At 58.6% G+C, this 18,411-nt stretch overlaps 2 protein-coding genes across 7 annotated transcripts in view; one reads left to right on the top strand and one right to left on the bottom strand.

Annotated features, from left to right (window-relative positions):
• Positions 1-883: 883 nt before the first annotated feature.
• Positions 884-14,699, bottom strand: BRINP2 (BMP/retinoic acid inducible neural specific 2). 2 transcript variants are annotated; one of them, XM_072932975.1, is made up of 8 exons: positions 14,544-14,699; positions 6,911-7,263; positions 4,888-5,078; positions 4,555-4,745; positions 4,150-4,255; positions 3,568-3,804; positions 3,173-3,395; positions 884-2,858 (listed from the first exon to the last, which is right to left on the bottom strand). In XM_072932975.1, exons 2-8 carry the CDS (start codon positions 7,195-7,197, stop codon positions 1,742-1,744), a joined length of 2,352 nt encoding a protein of 783 aa, XP_072789076.1. In that variant the 5' UTR covers positions 7,198-7,263; positions 14,544-14,699; the 3' UTR covers positions 884-1,741. The 2 variants fall into 2 exon arrangements, with proteins under 2 accessions (XP_072789076.1, XP_030135420.4); XM_030279560.4 differs by having other exon boundaries at positions 6,896-7,263; positions 14,544-14,698.
• Positions 14,700-17,029: 2,330 nt separating this feature from the next.
• ASTN1 (astrotactin 1) overlaps positions 17,030-18,411 on the top strand; it is a 62,155-nt gene continuing 60,773 nt past the window's right edge. For 3 of the 5 annotated variants that reach the window (XR_003961741.4, XM_030279556.4, XM_030279559.4), the window contains exon 1: positions 17,237-17,619. Coding sequence is in view for 4 of the 5 variants with exons in the window: in XM_030279556.4 (XP_030135416.4) it covers positions 17,337-17,619 (283 nt within the window). In the remaining variant the exon portion in view is untranslated. Of the gene's footprint in view, positions 17,620-18,411 lie in introns of all 5 variants that reach the window. The other 2 variants (XM_030279555.4, XM_004175440.6) reach the window with 2 other exon arrangements.

Consider the following 18,411-nt stretch of genomic DNA (forward strand, 5'->3'; position numbering starts at 1 on the left):
TCCCCAGGCTGATGTCTGCCAGCTCTGCCTGGGGAGCCCAGAAGATGGCTTTGATTTTTCATTTCCTCCCGCTGTGTTTAATTGCCTGATATTTTTTTCCCTTTAGGACTGGGAGACAGAGAGGAGAGGTGGGCAAAGGAAGACAGATGTGTGGAAAACAGAAGTCTAGGTGACAGATTGAGGGCTGCTATAACCACAATAGCCAGCCTGATGGATTGATAGATTAGACAGGGAATATAAATAGCAAGTATGGTTTATCTATCCCCGGTTTATTTTCCTCTTGTCTGTCTCTTTATCTCTCCTGGTGTTATTTTCCTACTGCTTATCTCTTTATCTGCCCAGCCCGAGGATGGAGGAGAGGTGGGTGACAGAAGCAGGATGGATGAGTTGGGGTTTCCACCGCCTTTGCAGCATCCAAGCAGACAAGTTTTGCCAGCTGTGGAGGATCAGAAAGCAGCCTCAGATCTGCACACTGATACACTTTTCCCACCCCTCTCCCTTCCCTGCACCATCCCCTCTGTCTGCACGCCCTCCCTGGGGTGTCCCTGCGGTCAGAGGGTCGGCTCCTTCCTCTCTCTGCCTCATCCTTGGCCAAGGAATGAGGGCAGGCACTGGAGCAGTGAGCTCTGCTTGTCTGGGTACCCGGCATTCCCATCTGACAGCCGGGCAGCTCCACTGCTTGATATTCCAGTCAGGCACCCAGCACAGCAGCGGCAGCAGCACCGGGAAGGAGGGAGGGAGGGGAGCCACACAGCACGGGAAAAGCCAGGGCTAGGGATGACAGTAACTGTTCTGTTCTTTTCTTTCTTTTTTTTTTTTTTTTTTTTTTAATCTCAGTTGGTTTTGGTTGCTCTTTTGCTCAAAAAAGGCATTTTTTAAAAAATATATTAAACAGATACATTTTACTGAGATGTCTCTTGGCTGGAGCCACTGACAAGAAATGACACTCCTCAAATGAATAGGCTTAAAAAAACCTGTCTCAAACAAACCAAATAAATAAATACATAAATAAAACATTTTCTTTTTCTTTCTTTTGCATTAGGGTTTTCTTTTGTTGTTGTTGGTTTTTTTTTGTAGGGAACCGTGGCCCAGAGGTCTCCGCCGGTGTCGGTGACAGCAGCGTCCCCGGCGCAGGTGCCAGGTCCTTCCCAGACAAGGGGTGAGACGGTGCCCTGGCACCGCAGCAGACACGAGGTGCTCGTGGAGAGGCCCCAGGGAGCCCTGCTGGGTCTCCAGGGCCTGTGCTGTGGACCCCCAGCAGCACCGTGTGCGAGGGTACGGCTGCAGGATGGATCATGGGGGATGCAAAGGCAAAGGTGCCAGTAGAAACCTCTTAAAAAGATTACAAAAGTTGGGGTGGCAAGGAGGCCGCCACTGGGGGATCCTCACGGTGGGTTAAGCACCTGCTCTGGGGGGACCAGCAGCTGCCTCTGGCCACACCACACTCCCCTGGGCTATTGGCACACCTCCCCAGCCACCTCCGTGGTGGCCACAGGGGCATTGTCCCCGCACTCGGAGCCAGCCTGCGCTGCATGAGCCATCCCTCCTCCTTAGTCCCACTGGCACCCTCCATCCGCTGGAGCCCTGTGTCTCTTTGGCCAGTTGCTGGGTGTACCATGGAAGCACGCAGTTGGCACTAAGGTAAGGCCTTGATTTCAATGTTTAGGGTGGTCCTTTCTCTCTCCTCCCCAGGAAGTCTTTCCTCCCGGCCCCGGCGCCGAGGTCGGAGCGCTGCCGGCCGTTAGCTGCACAGCTTGCCCGTCTCCTGCTCCAGCGCGTTGGGCAGCCGGGCGCTGAAGGCTCTCAGGGAGGACTGGATCCTCGCCACCTCGTTGTTGGCCAGCTTGAGCCGGTGCCGCAGCAAGCAAGTGAAGAGGTCCAGGCGGATTTTGCCAGGGGGTGAGAGCCTGTTCACCCGGTCCCTGATCTCCAGCAGCTGGAGCATGGCCGAGTCCTGGGAGCCCTGGGTGTAGGGGTAGTCCAGCTGGAGGATCAGGTCACGGATAGCGTCCGGCTCAAAGGGCAGGCTGTAGCCAAAGACTTGCAAGCTGTTGATTTTCATGTAGCCCAGGTTCTTGGAGGGATCTGACATCTCCAAGGGCTCATAGTAGATTGTCTCATTGGAGCTGTCATCCAGAGACTTGATGCGGCTCCGCAAGTAGACGTGGACCGTTTCAAAGAAGGTCTTCCACTTGTTGCCCAAGGTGATTGTCCAGTTTTGGCACTGGGCAGAGGCATCTACGGTAGTCCTTTCCCAGTCTGGGAAGCTGCCCTCATTGACAGGCATGAACCAGCTCTCTGAGTGGCTTCCCCCAAAGGGGTTAACATAGATGGCCATGACGGGCTCCAGGGTGCTGTTCTTGGTGAGGCAGATCTGCAGAGAGAGGGCCAGCATGACGTGAACCAGCCCGGGCTTGTACTTGTTGCTCTTCAGGGTCAAGAGCATGCGCTTCCTCCAGGAGGGGTCGAACCAGCTGCCCAGGCGCATGTCGTTGCTGATGAAGATGGAGTGCACCTCAATGCGGCTGTCCCGTTTCTGCAGCAGGTACTTGAGCTCCAAGTCCTGCAGGTCGGTCTCCAGCCCCAGGTAGTGCTCCAGCGAGTCGGCCACCTCAGGGCGGCAGGAGCCCTGGGCGAGAACGTAGCCGTGGTTGCAGGTCCCGCAGCGGGTGCTGTTGTCCTGGTCACAGCTGGCACAGGCTGGCCCCTCGCCCAAGGCACACGGTATGGACCCCTGGCAGGAGGGCTGCTCGGAGGGACAGGTACAGCTGTGGCTTTCTTCCAGGAAGGTCCCAGGCACGGTGGTCTCGCTGCAGTACAGGAGCGACTGTGCACGGCTCCACCAGTAAGGGAGGGACCTGGTGCAGAGGAAACGCAGAACAGAGGCTTAGATGGCACCTTTTGGGATGCGACTGACCTTCCCTAAGGATGGAAGAGCTGCCCACCTCGTGTTTGTTTTCTGCTCTGCTGGTGGCCCCTCATGAACCAAGCCCCATTTTTCACCTTCAGGTTTGGACCTGATCTCTCAGGGCCACAGCCACTCCTGCTGCCTGCTCACCCCCTCCTAGGTGGGAGCTTCTCCAGTTGCAGCCCCAGGGAGGTAGCCCCTGGCTGTGAGCCACCCTTGTGGCACGGGGCAGCATCCCCAGCAGGGTCTGCCATGGCACCCTACCTCTCCTTCGGCAGCTTGAAGCGAGGCTGGCGGTGGCAGCGCTTGCTGAGGTTGAAGAGCCGCCGGATGAGTCGGTAGGTTTTCCTGGAGAGCAGCTTCAGGCTGGTGCCCAGCTGTTGGTAGCGATGCTGGACATCCAGATCCATGGTCCAGAAGTGGGAGATGGCCGTCCTGTTCAGGAAACGGTCCGTGGGGAGTCTTTTCACCAGGGCCTGAAACTCCTCTGTGGGGAGAAGGAGATGGCGTCAGCGGACTCTGGAGAGCAGGCGGGGAAGGTGGGGCTGAAAGCAACCTCCCTCCACCCGACCTCTGAGCAAGACCACCCTGGGGAGCCAGCACCAGCCTGGGCTGCTCGAAGGGGAGGGAGATGCTCGGTGGGGTCTCCCCAGGCTCACCCGACTCCTCGAACTGGCTGTGGTGGCTCTCCCAGGCCCGGCCGAGCTGGGCCAGGCTGCTCTCCAGCGCCTGCACGTCGGCCTCGGGGCAGTTGCAGCGGGGCAGGGCGGGCTGGCACTGGCAGCGGCAGTCGCTCCGGCGGCACAGCAGCTCCCCGGCAGAGCCGCAGGCGATGTAGCTGAGGGCGGCCGCCACGAACCTCTCCCGCAGGTAGGAGGGCAGCACCGTCTGCAGCCCTGCGCAGGGAGCGGCCCCAGAGCATCAGATCAGCGCAGCACGGAGCCCCTCGACACCAGCTGGGCAGGAGGGCACGAGCCTCCCTCTCCCCGGGCTCCCACCCTCGCACGATTATCATATCAATTTGCTGTGGAGCCGCTTGTCTGGGCTCTGCATCGATCTTGCCTCCTCTTGGCAGACAAGCAACAACCTCATCCTGCCCAGCTTTCGTTATTTTCCTCCCCAGCCCTGAAATTAGAAGCAGCATCTCATGCCAGCATCCTCCCATGCAACCCCCCCGTGCACCCACAAGCATCCCATGGCAGCACTTGTCCGCCCTCACATCCCCACGAGCCCGGTCCTACCTTGGAGCTGCACTTTGTTCTCAGGGCTCTGCACCAGGACAGAGCTCACCGAGTCCAGGTTGTCATAGTTGCTGCAGCCGAGTGGCCCTGTCCGTGTTTCTGTCACCTAAGGCGGGGCACGGAGGCGGTCAGGGATACAGGAGGGGACACAGGGTGAGACACTGAGAGTGCTGCAGATAATCCCGGACCCGCTGGCCAAGCCCCGCTATGGCCAAGCCCTACTCCTCATAGCGGGGAGGTGGTCGGAGAGGAGAACTAATTATCTGCTAATTAGCTTGCTGACAGGCGGCAGCCCGCTGAAAAATGTGCCTTTATTAGCGTGCCCAATTTCCCATAAATAATGGGACCGTGTTAACTTTCCTGCTGTTTCAGCCCCCCTCCCGGGTGCTGTCCGCCCTGGCCTACCTTGATGGCGGCCGTGGCGATCTGGATGTGGTGCAGGCGGCGCAGGGTGCTCTCCCTGTCGATGAAGTAGGAGGCTGCCAGCTGGTGCAGGGTCTCCAGCGACACCCCCGAGCTGTTCCCAGCCCCCGCCGCGGGCTCTGCCCTCCGGCTCAGCTTGCGCTTGTCCACAAAAATGGTCAGGGACTCCTCTCCTGGTGGGACACGAGATATTTGGGAAGGCTGCCGGGCTCCCCTTTCTTGGCCACGCTCCTCCTGCAGCGCTCCTTTCCCCACTCTCCCTCCTTGGCACAGTCCCTGTGCCAGGGGTGAGCAGGGCTGAGCCCCAGCACTCACCTCCCAGCGTGGCAGCCAGCAGGAAGTGTGTCCCGTACTTTTTGATGAGGCTCTCGGTGATCTGCTGCGGGCTGGGCCGGCGCCCCAGCAGTCGGATGTTGCGGATGAATTCAGGCGCCAGGGGAAGCGGAAGGCTGAAGAAATCTTTCCTCTCCAAGGCCAAATTATTCACCTTCCAACGGGCAAACTCTCTGTGGGAGGAGAGCAGCAGTGGGGAGAGGGCGTGAAGTGGTTCTGGCCGTGGCACATGCACGCTCTCCTTCCTTATGTCCCCAATTTCCAGCTCAGGACAGGAAGAAAACTCTGGTTAGAATCATCCTGACCTCCCCACTGGAAGTGAAGGACCTGCTGCCAGCTATGGATCCAGCCAGGACAAAAGCACCGTCCCTCCCTAAGCCATTGATGGTGATAAAGAGCTACAAGCAGCGGATATTTATTATCCAGCACCTCCGGAAGGCATTAATCACAGCCCAGGGCAGGGCTGGACCCATCTCATCCCTCCTCCAGCCCTATGCCTACGGGTCCAAGTGAAAATCCAGCATCTGGGGCTATCATGGTTTTAAATATCAGCAGCATTTTGTGGGCAGCTGGAGGTGTTGGGATGTGGTGGGTCCCCTCAGAGCCCCAGATGCTGTGAATGTGCCACCCAGCCTGTCACTGCCTCCAAAACCCCACAGCCTCATAAACAACCGGCAGCAAATTTCAGCCTAATCTTTGGCATTTTGCTCTAATTAGAACCAGGCAGTGCCTTTCAGACATGGCTGGGAAAAGAGGGAGAGGGAGGGAGAAGGGGGGAGCAGTGGATGGGTGCAAAGCAGCAGCTGCTGGGCTTGGCAGATGACAGGATGCCTCCCACCATGACTTTTGGGTCCAGAAGATGGGATGCAGGGGTCAGTAGCAGAGCTGAGGATGAGGCAGGGAAGATGCTGCTTCTCCCCTTGCACACACACTTTCCCTCGGGGTTGGGGTGCCAATTCCCACTTCCATCCCCGAGGCAAACGAGCCCCGAAGGCTGATGGCAGGTTCTCTGCCTCAGGGGAGGTGTGAGCCAGCTGCTGTCCCTCTGGCTGCTCCTTCCTGTCCCACCACCGTCACCAGCAGCATCCCTGGAGGACGCAGGTCCCTCGGCATGGCAGCGCCAGCACACAGAAAGAGGAGAGGAGCTCCCTGGGGGTGCTGGGCTGCATAACAGGGCTGCAATCCTGGCACCCACGTCAGCACTCCCAAGAGGCTGTGGTCAGGCTTTGCCTCGCTGCTGGAAGCCCCCAGGGCTCAGCACCAGTAGGGAGTGGAAGGGAAAATTGGGGCTGCTACCTCATTAGCCAGAGGTAGCAGCCCCAATTAGGTCCAGGATGCGGTGGAATAGAGTGGATTTCCCACAGAGGCTGTCACGGGGTGGTCCTTTGCTGTGGTGAGTGGACCCCACTGCTGCCAAACCTGGTTCTCTGCTGGCAAGAAACCCCCTCCAGCCTCAGTCCCCATGTATATAGCACCCCATAGCAGTCCATGGGCTGATGGCACTGGGGACATGCCATGGGGTCAGTCAGGGTGGCTTTTCTCGAGCCCCAGCCCCAGAGGACTGCCACTCTAGGCAGTAATTTGTCACAGAGACATCTTTGTGCACAGATAAAGGACAAAAGAGCATCTTTGTCCAAAGGGCCTGGAAGGTGGACACCAGGTGCACATTGCCTCTTCTGCTGTCCCCAGTTTCCATCTCAGGGCAGGAGATGGGTAGGTGGAGGATGTCCAAAGGGACTGGAGTACACATGAGACCCATCCAGCCCAGCGGGCCCTGTGCCTCCTGCTGTAAGGGCTGATTCCATCTCAACCTGTGCACCAAATCCCTCCCACCTTAGGGCAAATCCTGCCTGGAGCCCAGCCTGGCCACGCATGAGCATCCTGGGAGAGGGGCTGCTATTAACATTCCCTGGAAAAACAGCATCTCACATCCCCCCAGCCATGTCCCAATGGACATCCTCCCACCCCACAGCCCCCCACAGCCTCTCACCTGTAGATCCTGTACCTGGTGGTGAAACCCTGCCGGTAGCGCTCCACGAAGTCCACGTACTCCTGAGCTCGGTAGAAGGGCCCGCGGTCGGTGAGGAGCCAGTCCAGGGGCGGCCGGGCGGAGGGAGAGGAGGATGAGGAGGAGGAGGAAGGGGTCGCAGGGGCTGCATGGCCCTGGGGCACGGCGCTGCCAGCCCCAGCGGCCACTCCCCAGCGGCAGCAGGCGCTCAGGGCCAGCAGGGCCAGCGGCCACGGGAGCATCGGCGGGGGCCCGTCAGCGCGGGGCAGCTCCTGCCGCCCCATCCTGCTGCTGCCCGGCCGCCTTCTTCATTCTCTCACCCCCCAAAATTCCTCCGGGACAGCCCCATCCTGCAAGACACAAACCAGGAGCAAGCTCTGGCATGCTGACACGGCGAGCCCCGCGTCAGGCACGGACTGCTCGTGCTACAGGAGATAAGAGTTTATGGGCTGGGGGTGCTGCTGAAGCTAAATTAATTCCTGCTTGTGGGAACCCAGGGCTTCCCTCTGCCTGCCCTGGGACCCTGGCAGGGGTCAGGAACCCTCCTGGACAGAGCCCCCAGAGACACTGTCTGTGATCTCTGTCCATGGAAAAGAGTTTTCAATCTTACAGGATGAATTACAAGCTCTGAGTGTTTGATATAAGCAATAATTAAGTGTGGCACGGGTGCAAAAGTAAAATTTTAGGATTCTAGATATGGGGTTCAAAGGGGACAAGATGGAGGAAATTGGGTGTGCCTTGTCCTTTTTCTCCTTCTTCATGCCCTCCATGTTTCACTGTGGTGTTGGCATTTTTCTGTTGGTTCAGGCTGGGGACACACTGTCCAACGTAGGTGACAGATATTGGCACGTTATTGTAAATCCAGCACAGGTAGTTTGTGGTATTTAATGTTTGTACCATCCCACTGAGGGCAGAGCCCCACACGCTGCCCTGCAGGACAGAGCTGCGGCAGGGCAGCAGAACATGTTAGAGATAAACAGAATAAACAACCTTGAAACCAGCACAGACCAATTATGGCTTCTGCTTTGGCAGCGGGGCAGAAAGACAGAGACTTTCTACAATCTCAGGATCATCAACACCACAGATTCCGACACCTGCTGATGGATGTTTGAGGAATTTTTGCCTTTTTCTTTATGTTTTTCTCTGCCATACATCAGCCTGTCAAGCCCAGCTTGCTGCTGTGGGGTGCCCTGCGCCCTGCATGGTGGGGACACACGTCATGAGCATTTGCAGCTCATTTCAGGTAGGGCTAAAAATTACAATCAAGGGGAACTGGAAAAATGAGCTTCTCCAGGTATGGACTGGATCATGTGTGGCTGATGTTAGACTTATTCTTTGTGTCCTGCTGATGGATGGATGGATGGATGGATGGATGGATGGATGGATGGATGGATGGATGGATGGATGGAGGATGGATGGACGGACGGATGGATGGATGTCCACTCCAAGGTTGGCTAGGCTGATGGAAGAAGTGTTTTGAGTGCAAAGTAAAGATGGAGCTAGTCTGGCAGCAGCAACCACAACGCCAGAGCCTGAATTTGCCAATGAAAGTGATCTGCAAGGTCTGGCCAAGGCCAGGTGTGCTGTGAGGCAACAAGAGCTGTTTGCCTCAAACCAGGGACCCCATTGCCGCAGTACTGCCACGGAAGATGGTTTTTGCTCCAGGAAGGCAGCTGGAGCCCAAATGCCCATCCCTGCTGAGCACACACCAACCCTGCATTCTCCCAAACAGGGCTATGCTGGATGAATCATCATGCTTGAACATGTAATAATATGGTTTTTTTTCAATTTTTTTCTCCCTCTCTTCTATTTTTAAAACCTTAAGGGTGCCCTTTGATTACACTTTCTCAGCTTCTCGCTCAGCCCTCGAGGCTGGGGCCCTGTGAATTTGTAACAAAAGCTGAGACTTTCGCATCACCAGGCTGGGGTGCCAGGGCAGGAGCAGCAGGCAGGGTTTTTGCTCCCCCACACTCTTTTTCACGTGTCACCCTGGTTTTTCCCAGCCTGGCAGGCAGCCACATGGCAGCCCAGTCACTGCCTCCTGCCCCTGGCACGTGGAGTCCCCCACGCCTGGATGTGACAAATCCTGGCCCAAACCTGTCCCATTGCCAGGCTGGTTTCCTCGCTCTGTGCCTCAAGTGCTGGAGGGGGCATCTGTCACCCCCAAAAGGTGGCAGGGCCCGATGCCAGGGGCTCACAGAGCTGCTTGTGTGCTGCCATGTGTGGGTGCTGGCTGAACAGCCGAGGCATTTGGCTGCCCCTAATCCTCCCTGCCTGCAACCACAGCTGGGCTGAGGGGAAGCAGGCAGATGGGGTGCAGAGTCTGCCTGAAGCAGACCTGCACTTTGCTCCCCTCCCCAGGACTATCTGCTGGTACAATTAAAAATTGATGTGGCCTGGAGACCAAAGGAATCCTCAAAGCTTGAGATTAAACCCCCCCAGGTCCATGCTGCCTGCAGGCACGGGTCCTGCTGCTGTGCTGACCCAGGAGCAGCTGCTGTGTCCAGGGAAGAATGGTGGGAGCCAGGGTCTGGCAGGAAACCTCGTGGATGGTTTAGATACTGACCATAAGCTAAGCCCTCGGCAATTTGATCCCTTTCCCACACAGCAAGGAGGAAAGCAACACTCTGATCTCAGCTGAGAAGCCAAGGGAGGGAAAAGCATCCTTGAACAGCATCTTTCTAAACCCTGCCCATGGAAACACACTGCTTGTAGCATTAAATATGGCTGTGACAGCAAAACACCTTGTTTAAATATCTGGTGCACCGGGACTCTGCCTGTTGCCTCACAAACAGGCTTGGCACACCCTATCTCTTCCTCCCCCATCATCATCCATGGGTTTTGAGTTGCTCCTGACCCACCTCCAGCTGAGGTGGGGCTGGGCAGGGGCTGCTCCCTGGTGTGTCCCTCTCCCCCCTCCCTCCACACAGATCTGTACCAGCTTGGGTCTTACAGGCAATGTTCAAGGGGATTTTAAGTGGTGAAAGGAGATTCTTTTCCACAAGTGCCTCATCCATCACCACTGCACACCACCACAGACTGGTAGGGATGGTTTTGCACCACCCTCCCTGAAGCTTTCCTGGTGTAAATCAGGAGGACATGGGAGTATCCTTCCTTTAATTGAAAGCACAGAGGGGATTTTTTTGGGGGTGGCACACACCAGGCAGAGCACTGTCTTTTCCATCAAACCATCCTAGACATTAAATGCTTCCAGAACCACTAACCAGCCCCTTGCCATTACCACCCTGGGGGGCATCTCCACGTGCCTTCACCAGGAGGGGCTTCCCATACTGTCCTTCCCCTCCAAATCCCCTCTCCCACCACAGCTAAGGCAGGAAACATCTGGCTCACCATCATGGGGATAGATATTATGGATAAGCCCACTTTGGCCACCTTTTCTCTTAGGCTGTGGTCCCTAGACCAGCTAGAAACCATCTCAGCCTGCTCTGACGCCTTCCCTGGGGAGCTCCTTCTGAGATCTGAGAGCTGAGCATGGCATGTTTCCCTGTGGCTACTTCATGTTTTACCACAGAGCAATAAAAATAGGATTTGATATTTCCAGCACTTGGCCGGGGCAAATTGGTACAAAACCAGTGAAGATTCCCTCCTGGCATGAAGCAAAGTTTCCAGCCTTGCTAAGTGAGCTTTTATTCACACGTCCCTCTTATTTACACGGCGTGTGCCGGCACCTCCGAGGGAGGCTCCAGCTTGGGGACGGGTGATGACGCACGCCAGCATCCTTGCCAACAGAACTGGAGTCCCAAGTCAGGCAGGAACGGGCAAGGAAGGCCTGTGTGGGGGCTGCACTGAGCTGTGCAGCAGCTGATCCCCACGGAGCAGCTCTCCTGCACCACTGTCAGCTGGGATCATTTATTTCCTCCTATCGACCAGGAGTTACAGAAAATAAATAAGTGCAGATATCGCCAGAGTTCTGTATAGTCCTTATCCCTACAGCTGGGGGGGACTGTCTCTGATGTGAGGGGAAGGGGGGCTGCACTGCTGCTCTGTGGGGTTGGGACAATGCTTTTTGGGGCGCACCTGCGCATGCTCACACCGGGATCCTCCAGGGATGCTGGGGAGAGTAAAGCTCTTTAAAAACAAGTAACCCCCTTGACCTTACTACTAGAGCTGGAAATAACTCTCTAATCACTTTTCCTTGATCCAAAAAAATGAAGATTTGATGAGAAGCATCTGACAACTCTTTTTTTCTTCTTCCTTTTGATTTAGGGTTTTGCATCACAAAAGTTGGAAAACTTCCAACTTGCTAATTTTTTTTTCTCTCCTCTTCCCCCTTCTATAAAAACCCCAAAGCAATGGAAGAAGAGTACCAAAGCAAATATTTCTGGCAGATTTTCCTGCACAACCTCTTTCAGGGCCAAGTCCTCCTGAGCTTCTTGCAGCCCACTGTGTCCCCATGGCAAGAACCAGGGAGGAACACCCCGGTGCTCCTCCAGTGGTGGCTGATGCACGGCCCACACTGTCACACGTCGTGAGCTACATCTTACTAAGAGCTTGTGGCAATTTCTAGAGGCACCTCCCACCCTGAGGATGGCAGTGGGGTCACTTCTGCAGTGGTTCCCTCATCCAAAATGGCTTGAGAGGCTGAAGGAGGGGTGTGGGTGCTCAGGTGGGCTGCAAAAGCCTCCGTCTGCTGCCCGTGGAGCAGACAGCAACAGCAGCAACACCCTCAGCATAACCTCAGAGTTATGCCGAGGTCTTGCTCACTTCCATGCTGACGGCAGCTCCAGAGCCACGTGCTCCACCACTAATCAGGCTGGGTTCGATAATTAAGATGTTAGCTAATTGTTAGGGACATTAACATTGATTTGTGCCCTTTCATGCTGCAGGAGCAGATCTCGAGATACAGAAACCGGGAAGCACGCACTGGGGAGAGGGGCACTGGTATTTGCCAGGTGCCGTTGGGAAGCACAGGAAGATTCCAGATGGACTCTGGAACTCCCTCTGTGCAGGCTGAGCTGAAGCCCAGAGCCAAAGCAAACCCCCACTGTCCATGGTGGGTACATGATCCCTTTGGTGGGAGAGCTGTGGCATTGCCCAGTCACTGGGGCTGGTCCCTGGGGCACAGTGGGAGCAAAGGGGCACCTGTGCAGGGCCGATGGGGAGGGGGCTCCAGCTCCCTGGGGACGCCTTTTAGTGGGAACAAACATCAAACCCAGTGACTGAGTCACCTTCTCATTAAACATGGAAAAGCTTTATCAAATTAAGGCCACTTAAAAGAGCCTGGGCAAAGGCTAAGTGCAGTTTAGCTTCTGAAGTGGATTGACTCAGCTGAGCCATGTCCATCTGTGAATTCACGCAGGTGCCCAGGCCACCTCTTGCTCTGCTGCTTGCACACCTCAGGACCGACAATCCCAAAGGGCTCAATTTTAGCAGGATGCTCCCATTGCTCCGGAGCCACCAGCCTCACTGGGGCTTTGTGAAAAGCACTTCCCCTACAGCCAGCCCTGCCTCGCCATGCCTGCCCCGTCTCCTCTGCCCGTGCCCCGGCTCGACTGTGGCTTGCAGAGAGCTCCCGAGGAAGCGCCAGGGCCTCATTGATCTGCCGGGCTAATGAAGAGAGCGGAGCTGGCCCCGCCGGAGCGACAGCAGCGCGGTAATCGCTGGCAAAGCGGGCACGGCGGGGTGCTGGCAGCCACCTGGCAGCCGGCCTCGGCCACACGGCTCCAGGCGGCCAGCGTGGGGACAGCCACCACGGAGCCTCGAGCGCGGGGACAGCCACCACGGAGCCTCGAGCGTGGGGACAGCCACCACGGAGCCGCCTGAGGATACAGCCCTGGCTGTGACAGGATTCTCGCCGGGCTCCCACTGGCCACCATCTGCAGCCCGTGCAGTTGCTATAGCCGAGGGATTCCAAGTCACTGCCCTCCTCTCAGCCCGTGAGACCCAGTTGGAAAACCTGTAGGACTCAGTGACTTGGGTTCCTTTTATTAGCTTTTCTTCACATCCTCAAGAGCGAGACACTTGAAGATGAGAGTAAAGGAAAATAACAGAAAATCCCAGGACTCAGGGAGCCGAGGATTTGCATAAGACATCAAATGAGTTGAAGCCTGAGCCGCTGTCAGGGGAGATGGCAGCTGCGTGCAGAGTCGCACCAGTGCCATGTGTTCTGGCCTCTGGCTTTGCACACCCGAGACTTTCACACCTACAGGCAAAAACCTGCTTAAATAAAGCAAATAAACATGCAAAATACAATTTCCCTCCCCCAGCACAGTGACGGCAACAGCAGCTACGGCTTCCCCACCTTGCACTGAGCTCTCCGACCGAAGAACCCCTGCAGATGGATCTTTAGGACAAGGGAAGAGAAGACCTGCTCACAAAGGGATGGGGAAAAAGAGCAACCCTGCGCACAAGGGGCCAGGGAAGGAGAGCAGCCCTGCAGCCTCCTCCTCGGGGAGGATGGCTCCTTCCTTCTGACAGATCCTGCAAGCCCTGTACCATCTTCACGCAGGAGCTGGGGGCAGTGCAAGGCAAGGAACACCGCTCCCCTTCCCTGCCTTGCCTTCACACGAGTGACAAGTGTCACGGACAGGCAGTGATGCACAAGTGTAGCTCAACGTTAGCAGCACAGGATAAATAATCCGGTGGTGTTGGGCAGAGAGGGAGCTCTCCTCCGGGGCGGCAGAGTGGGGCCACTCCCCTCTCCAGCACCCTGCTGCTCCCCAGGTCCCCAAACTGTCACTGAACGGCCACCAAGGGCAGCTCCGCTTCGGAAAAAGTGCAGGGGCCTCATCGCAGCGACTCCGGGGCTGGCAGGGACCCTCCTGGCGGCTGCCGAGAGGGGACACTGACATCTGCCGGCGGTCCCACCCGGCCCGCAGCGCCAGGCTCGGCACCCCGGGACCGCCACCGCCGCTCCGGGGCAGCCGCTCCGGGTCCCCGGGGAGGGGACCGGGCATCGCTGCGCCGAGAGCCGGTGCTCTCCAGCGCTTTAAGGACACAGAGTTCTGTTTCTCACTGGAAAGATGAGTGCTCAGGGAAGGGAAGGGAGCGGGGACCGCCGGGCTCCCGGAGCTGTGCTGGGTGAGCGCCCGAGGTGAGCAGACATCTCCCGACGGGTCACGCACCCACTGCTCGATCCGCTGCTCCGGGTGGCGGAGCGGAGCCCTGCGGTGCGGGGAACGGGAGGTTCCCCCACAGGCTATTGAATAATCGGGGCCCATCGGAGAAATGTGCGTTTTAAGCTGTGCGGGGGCATCTCCCCGGTCCCAGCGGGCGCGGGGTGTCTCACACCGGCATTTCACGCCGAGCAGCGCGCTCAGCACACAGCGGCGGGTCCCAGCATCCCGGGCATCCCGTGTATCCTGACAGCAGGTAGCAGATATCCCACCGGGCCGGTCGCAGCCGCCCGTCCCCTGCGGGCCCCGCTCTGGGGTGGCTCCGGCCGGGCGGCACTCGGTGCCTTCCCCGGCACCCGGGCTCGCTCACCCGGGGAGGCTGCGAAGCGAGCCCGGAGCGGAGACACAACTTGACCAAGGTCACCGAGCGAGCCGGCGTCGGCACCCGGGATCTCCGCCCTTGCGGGGCCGCCGCCGGCCCGCAGCACTCCTTCCCCACCCCAGCACCGGGGCATCCCCACGCCGGCTCAGACCCCGCGCCCCCGCAGACTCACCCCAGGCTCCAAAGCAGCGCCGGCGGGGCACCGGCCGCCTCTCCTCGGCGTGCCGCTCCGCTGCGGCTCCGCTGCGGCTCAGCGGCCCCGGGCGCTGCCCCGCCGCCGCCTGCGGGCCGCGCCATGTGCGGGCGGCCGGGCGGGCCCCGGCGGCGCCGCCGCCATCCCGCGCTGCCCCGCGCCCGCCGCGCTCCGCGGGCCCCGCGCCGCGCGCTGATATATGCACCGGCACGGCCAATCACAGCCGCCGCCGCCGGCCCCGCGCCTCCCCATTGGTGGGGCGGGGAGGGGCGGGGCGGGGCGAGCAGGTCCTGGCCCCGCCTCCCGACCCGGCGTGAGGGAGCCCCGGGATGTGCGGGATGTGCGGGATAGGGAATGGCGGGGCTGGAAGGGATTCTGGAGATCAGCCCGGGATGTGCGGGATCGGGAATGGCGGGGCTGGAAGGGATTCTGGAGATCAGCCCGGGATGTGCGGGATCGGGAATGGCGGGGCTGGAGGGACCCTGGGATCAGCCCGGGATGTGCGGGATCGGGAATGGCGGGGCTGGAGGGACCCTGGGATCAGCCCGGGATGTGCGGGATCGGGAATGGCGGGGCTGGAGGGACCCTGGGATCAGCCCGGGATGTGCGGGATCGGGAATGGCGGGGCTGGAGGATCCCTGAGATCAGCCCGGGATGTGCGGGATCGGGAATGGCGGGGCTGGAGGGACCCTGGGATCAGCCCGGGATGTGCGGGATCGGGAATGGCGGGGCTGGAGGGACCCTGGGATCAGCCCGGGATGTGCGGGATGTGCGGGATCGGGAATGGAGGGGCTGGAAGGGATTCTGGAGATCGTCCCGTTCCCGTCATGGGCAGGGACCCCTTCTGCTAGACCAGGTTGATCCAAGCCCCACAAACCTGGGCTCGAACACTTGCAGGGATCCACATTCCCAGGTTCTCTGGGCAACCTTAGGTGGAGGACACGTCAGTGACACCAGATTTGGTGTTCTCGGATGGTTTTTTTATATGTGCTCTATTTATCCCTCTGTGTTCTTCACACCTCCCACCAAACCCCTTCCTTGCTCCTCTTCACACCTCCAGGGCATTCCAGGGGCACAGCTCCTAGGGGTGCATCCCTTTTCCAAACCTTGAAAGAACCTTGTTGGAGACACCCGCTAAATAATGCAAATCTCTTTTTTATTTTTCAGAATGGAAAGCTCCTTTTAATGAGTTTGTATCACCTGGTGAAAGAAGATCAGTGAAAGGGCCTTGTGAGGGTCATCCATTGGCGTTTCCCTGTGCTCCCCAAAAGGAACACAAAAGGAAGGCCACATCCTACAAGACATCGCTGCTCATTTTTCCTGATTTTCCTTCTCCAATTTTCCCCATTTGATTTTTTTTTTGTTTGTTTGTTTGCATTTTTTTCCCTGATTTTTCCTGATCCTGGGCCTGTTGGTGCTGGAGAGAGACAGCACTGCTGAAACACACACCACTACATCCCCACTGGTTTAGTTCAGTGCTTCTCTCTGGTTGTTGAAAATAGGTGATTTCTGGTCGGCATAGTTCTTCCTGCCAAAAGTGTCATGGAAGTTAAAAATACAGGGGGTTAAAAAGACAGATCACTCTGGGGAAAAGCACCCACTGCTTGGGGTGTGTGGGACACAGTGCTGTCCCCCCTCGATGCCCACTCTGGGGCATGTTAAGCTTCACAGCTGGCACACACGAGGGAGGAGGAATTCAGGGAAACCCTCACAAGACGAGGTGGAGAGCTCTGTGAAAGCAAAATACAAAAACCCCACAAGTATCTGCTGTGTGTGGTTTTCTTTGGAGGAGCCAGGAGGGATGGGGCTGTGCTCCCATGAGGAGATGGTGAGGAGCTGTGGTGTGGGAGCTCTGCCATGCCTCCACACCCTGTTCCAGAGCTATCTGCTGCCAGGAGAGTCCCGCTGGGAAAACCACATCACACCAGCAGCACACAGCCGTGAATTCCTGCTGGGATGAGCACTGGGCATTGCCCCCACTGTGGAAGAAGAGAACATTTTCCATCAGAAGATTTTGACTGCGGTGGGGACCACAGGTGTCTGCAGGAAGGTGTGGCTGTCAGACCAGCTGTCAGTGCTGCTTTGTGCTCACTTAAAGAGGGTGATAATAAAAAGCATCCAGGTCTGGGAAAAAGATCCAAATCCAGCAGGTTTGGGGTTGCCCTTACACTCCATATGTATATACATATATATATGTATGTATGTATACACACGATGATATATATTTCATATGGGCTTGAGGGATTTGGAGGTCTGTGACTTCTTCTGGGGCTTTGAGGTCCATGACTTCTCCTGGGACTTATTTTGGAGGTCTGCGACTTCCCCTGGGGTTTTGGGGTCCATGACTTTTCCTGGGACTTATTTTGGAGGTCTGTGACTTCTGGGATTTTGTAGGTCAGTGACCTCTTCTGGGGTTTTGGGTTCCACGATATCTCGTGGGGTTTTGGAAGTCGGTGTGGGATTTTGGAGGTGTGGGATCTCTCCAGTGCAGCGGGGGTGGTACCTGCGCGCTATTCTCCGGCAGAAGGAGGCCGGGCAGTCCCGCATCCCTCCCGCCACCGCATCGCTCCGCGGTTCTCCCGCTTTCGCAGGGCTGGGGAGGAGAACGGGGGAAGAGGAGGGAAGGAGAGGCGGGGGGCCGCAGAAGCCGAGCCGTGCCGAGCCGTGCCGAGCCGTGCCGAGCCGCGCCGCACGGGGAGGTGCCGGCCCGCGGTCCCCGCCCCTCGCCACCGCCTCCCGCCCGGCGCCGGGAGCGCGGCGCGGGGCTCCAAGATGGCTTTGGCCGGGCTGTGCTCGCTGCTGGCCGGCTGCTGCCTGGCCGCGGGCAGCGGCCCCGCCGAGGCGGCGGCGGAGGCGGCGGCCAAGGAGCTGGAGTGCAAACTGAAGAGCATCACGGTGTCGGCGCTGCCCTTCCTGCGGGAGAACGACCTCAGCATCATGCACGGCCCCTCGGCCGCCGAGCCCAAGCTGCTCTTCTCGGTCCGCAACGATTTCCCCGGCGAGATGGTGGTGGTGGATGACCTGGAGAACACGGAGCTGCCCTACTTCGTGCTGGGTGAGCCTGCGGGAGCGCGGCGGGGCCGGGAGCATCCTCGGCGGCGCCGGGAGCATCCCCGGCAGCGCGGCTCCTCCCTGCCGCACCGGCGGGCGGGAGCCCTGCGGCGGCTCGGCCCCGGGGCCGGTACCCCCCGGTGCAGCATCTCGGCCCCGGGGCCGGTACCCCCCGGTGCAGCATCTCCGCCCCGGGGCCGGTACCCCCCGGTGCCGCATCTCGGTCCCGGGGCCGGTACCCCCCGGGGCCGGTATCCCCCGGTGCCGCATCTGGGCCCCGGGCCCGGTACCCCCCGGTGCAGCATCTCGGCCCCGGGCCCGGTACCCCCCGGTGCAGCATCTCGGCCCCGGGCCCGGTACCCCCGGTGCCGGGTACCCCCCGGTGCCGCATCTCGGCCCCGGGGCCGGTACCCCCCGGTGCCGCATCTCTGGAGATGCTGCAGGCCCGCGGTGCCCGGTGCATGCCCAGGTTGTCATCCACGGGGCTCGTCCCCGGCTCGATCAATGGTCACCGGCGGTTTGTGCAGGCAGGAGGCCACAGTCTGCTCGCAGCGGGCCCGGCTGGAGGTGAGGGTTTCTGCTTTTGTCTGCCCCTGAGCAGGGTCACCTTTGCTGCAGCCTGATGGGAAAATACTCCACTGCTCAGTATATCCCATCCTGCCTGGGTGCGCTGCCTCCTGTTCTTCTGCCCCCAGGTTTTAGGCTCTGGCCTATTCATGGTCTGGATGGTTCCCACCTGCTCTTCATCCATTGGGTGAGGCTTATCTGCCCTTATCTCTTTGGGTACTTAAGCCAA

Source organism: Taeniopygia guttata, chromosome 8 (genome assembly GCF_048771995.1).
Source record: "Taeniopygia guttata chromosome 8, bTaeGut7.mat, whole genome shotgun sequence".
Lineage (NCBI taxonomy): Eukaryota > Metazoa > Chordata > Aves > Passeriformes > Estrildidae > Taeniopygia > Taeniopygia guttata.

Coding starts and splice junctions, on each gene's coding strand:
- BRINP2 (XM_030279560.4), bottom strand. CDS start 7,197: ATGGGGCGGCAGGAGCTGCCCCGCGCTGACGGGCCCCCGCCGATGCTC. Junction 4,746..4,887: donor GCTGGCTGCCACGCTGGGAG/GTGAGTGCTGGG, acceptor GTGTCCCACCAG/GAGAGGAGTCCCTGACCATT. Junction 2,859..3,172: donor TTCAAGCTGCCGAAGGAGAG/GTAGGGTGCCAT, acceptor CCTCTGCACCAG/GTCCCTCCCTTACTGGTGGA.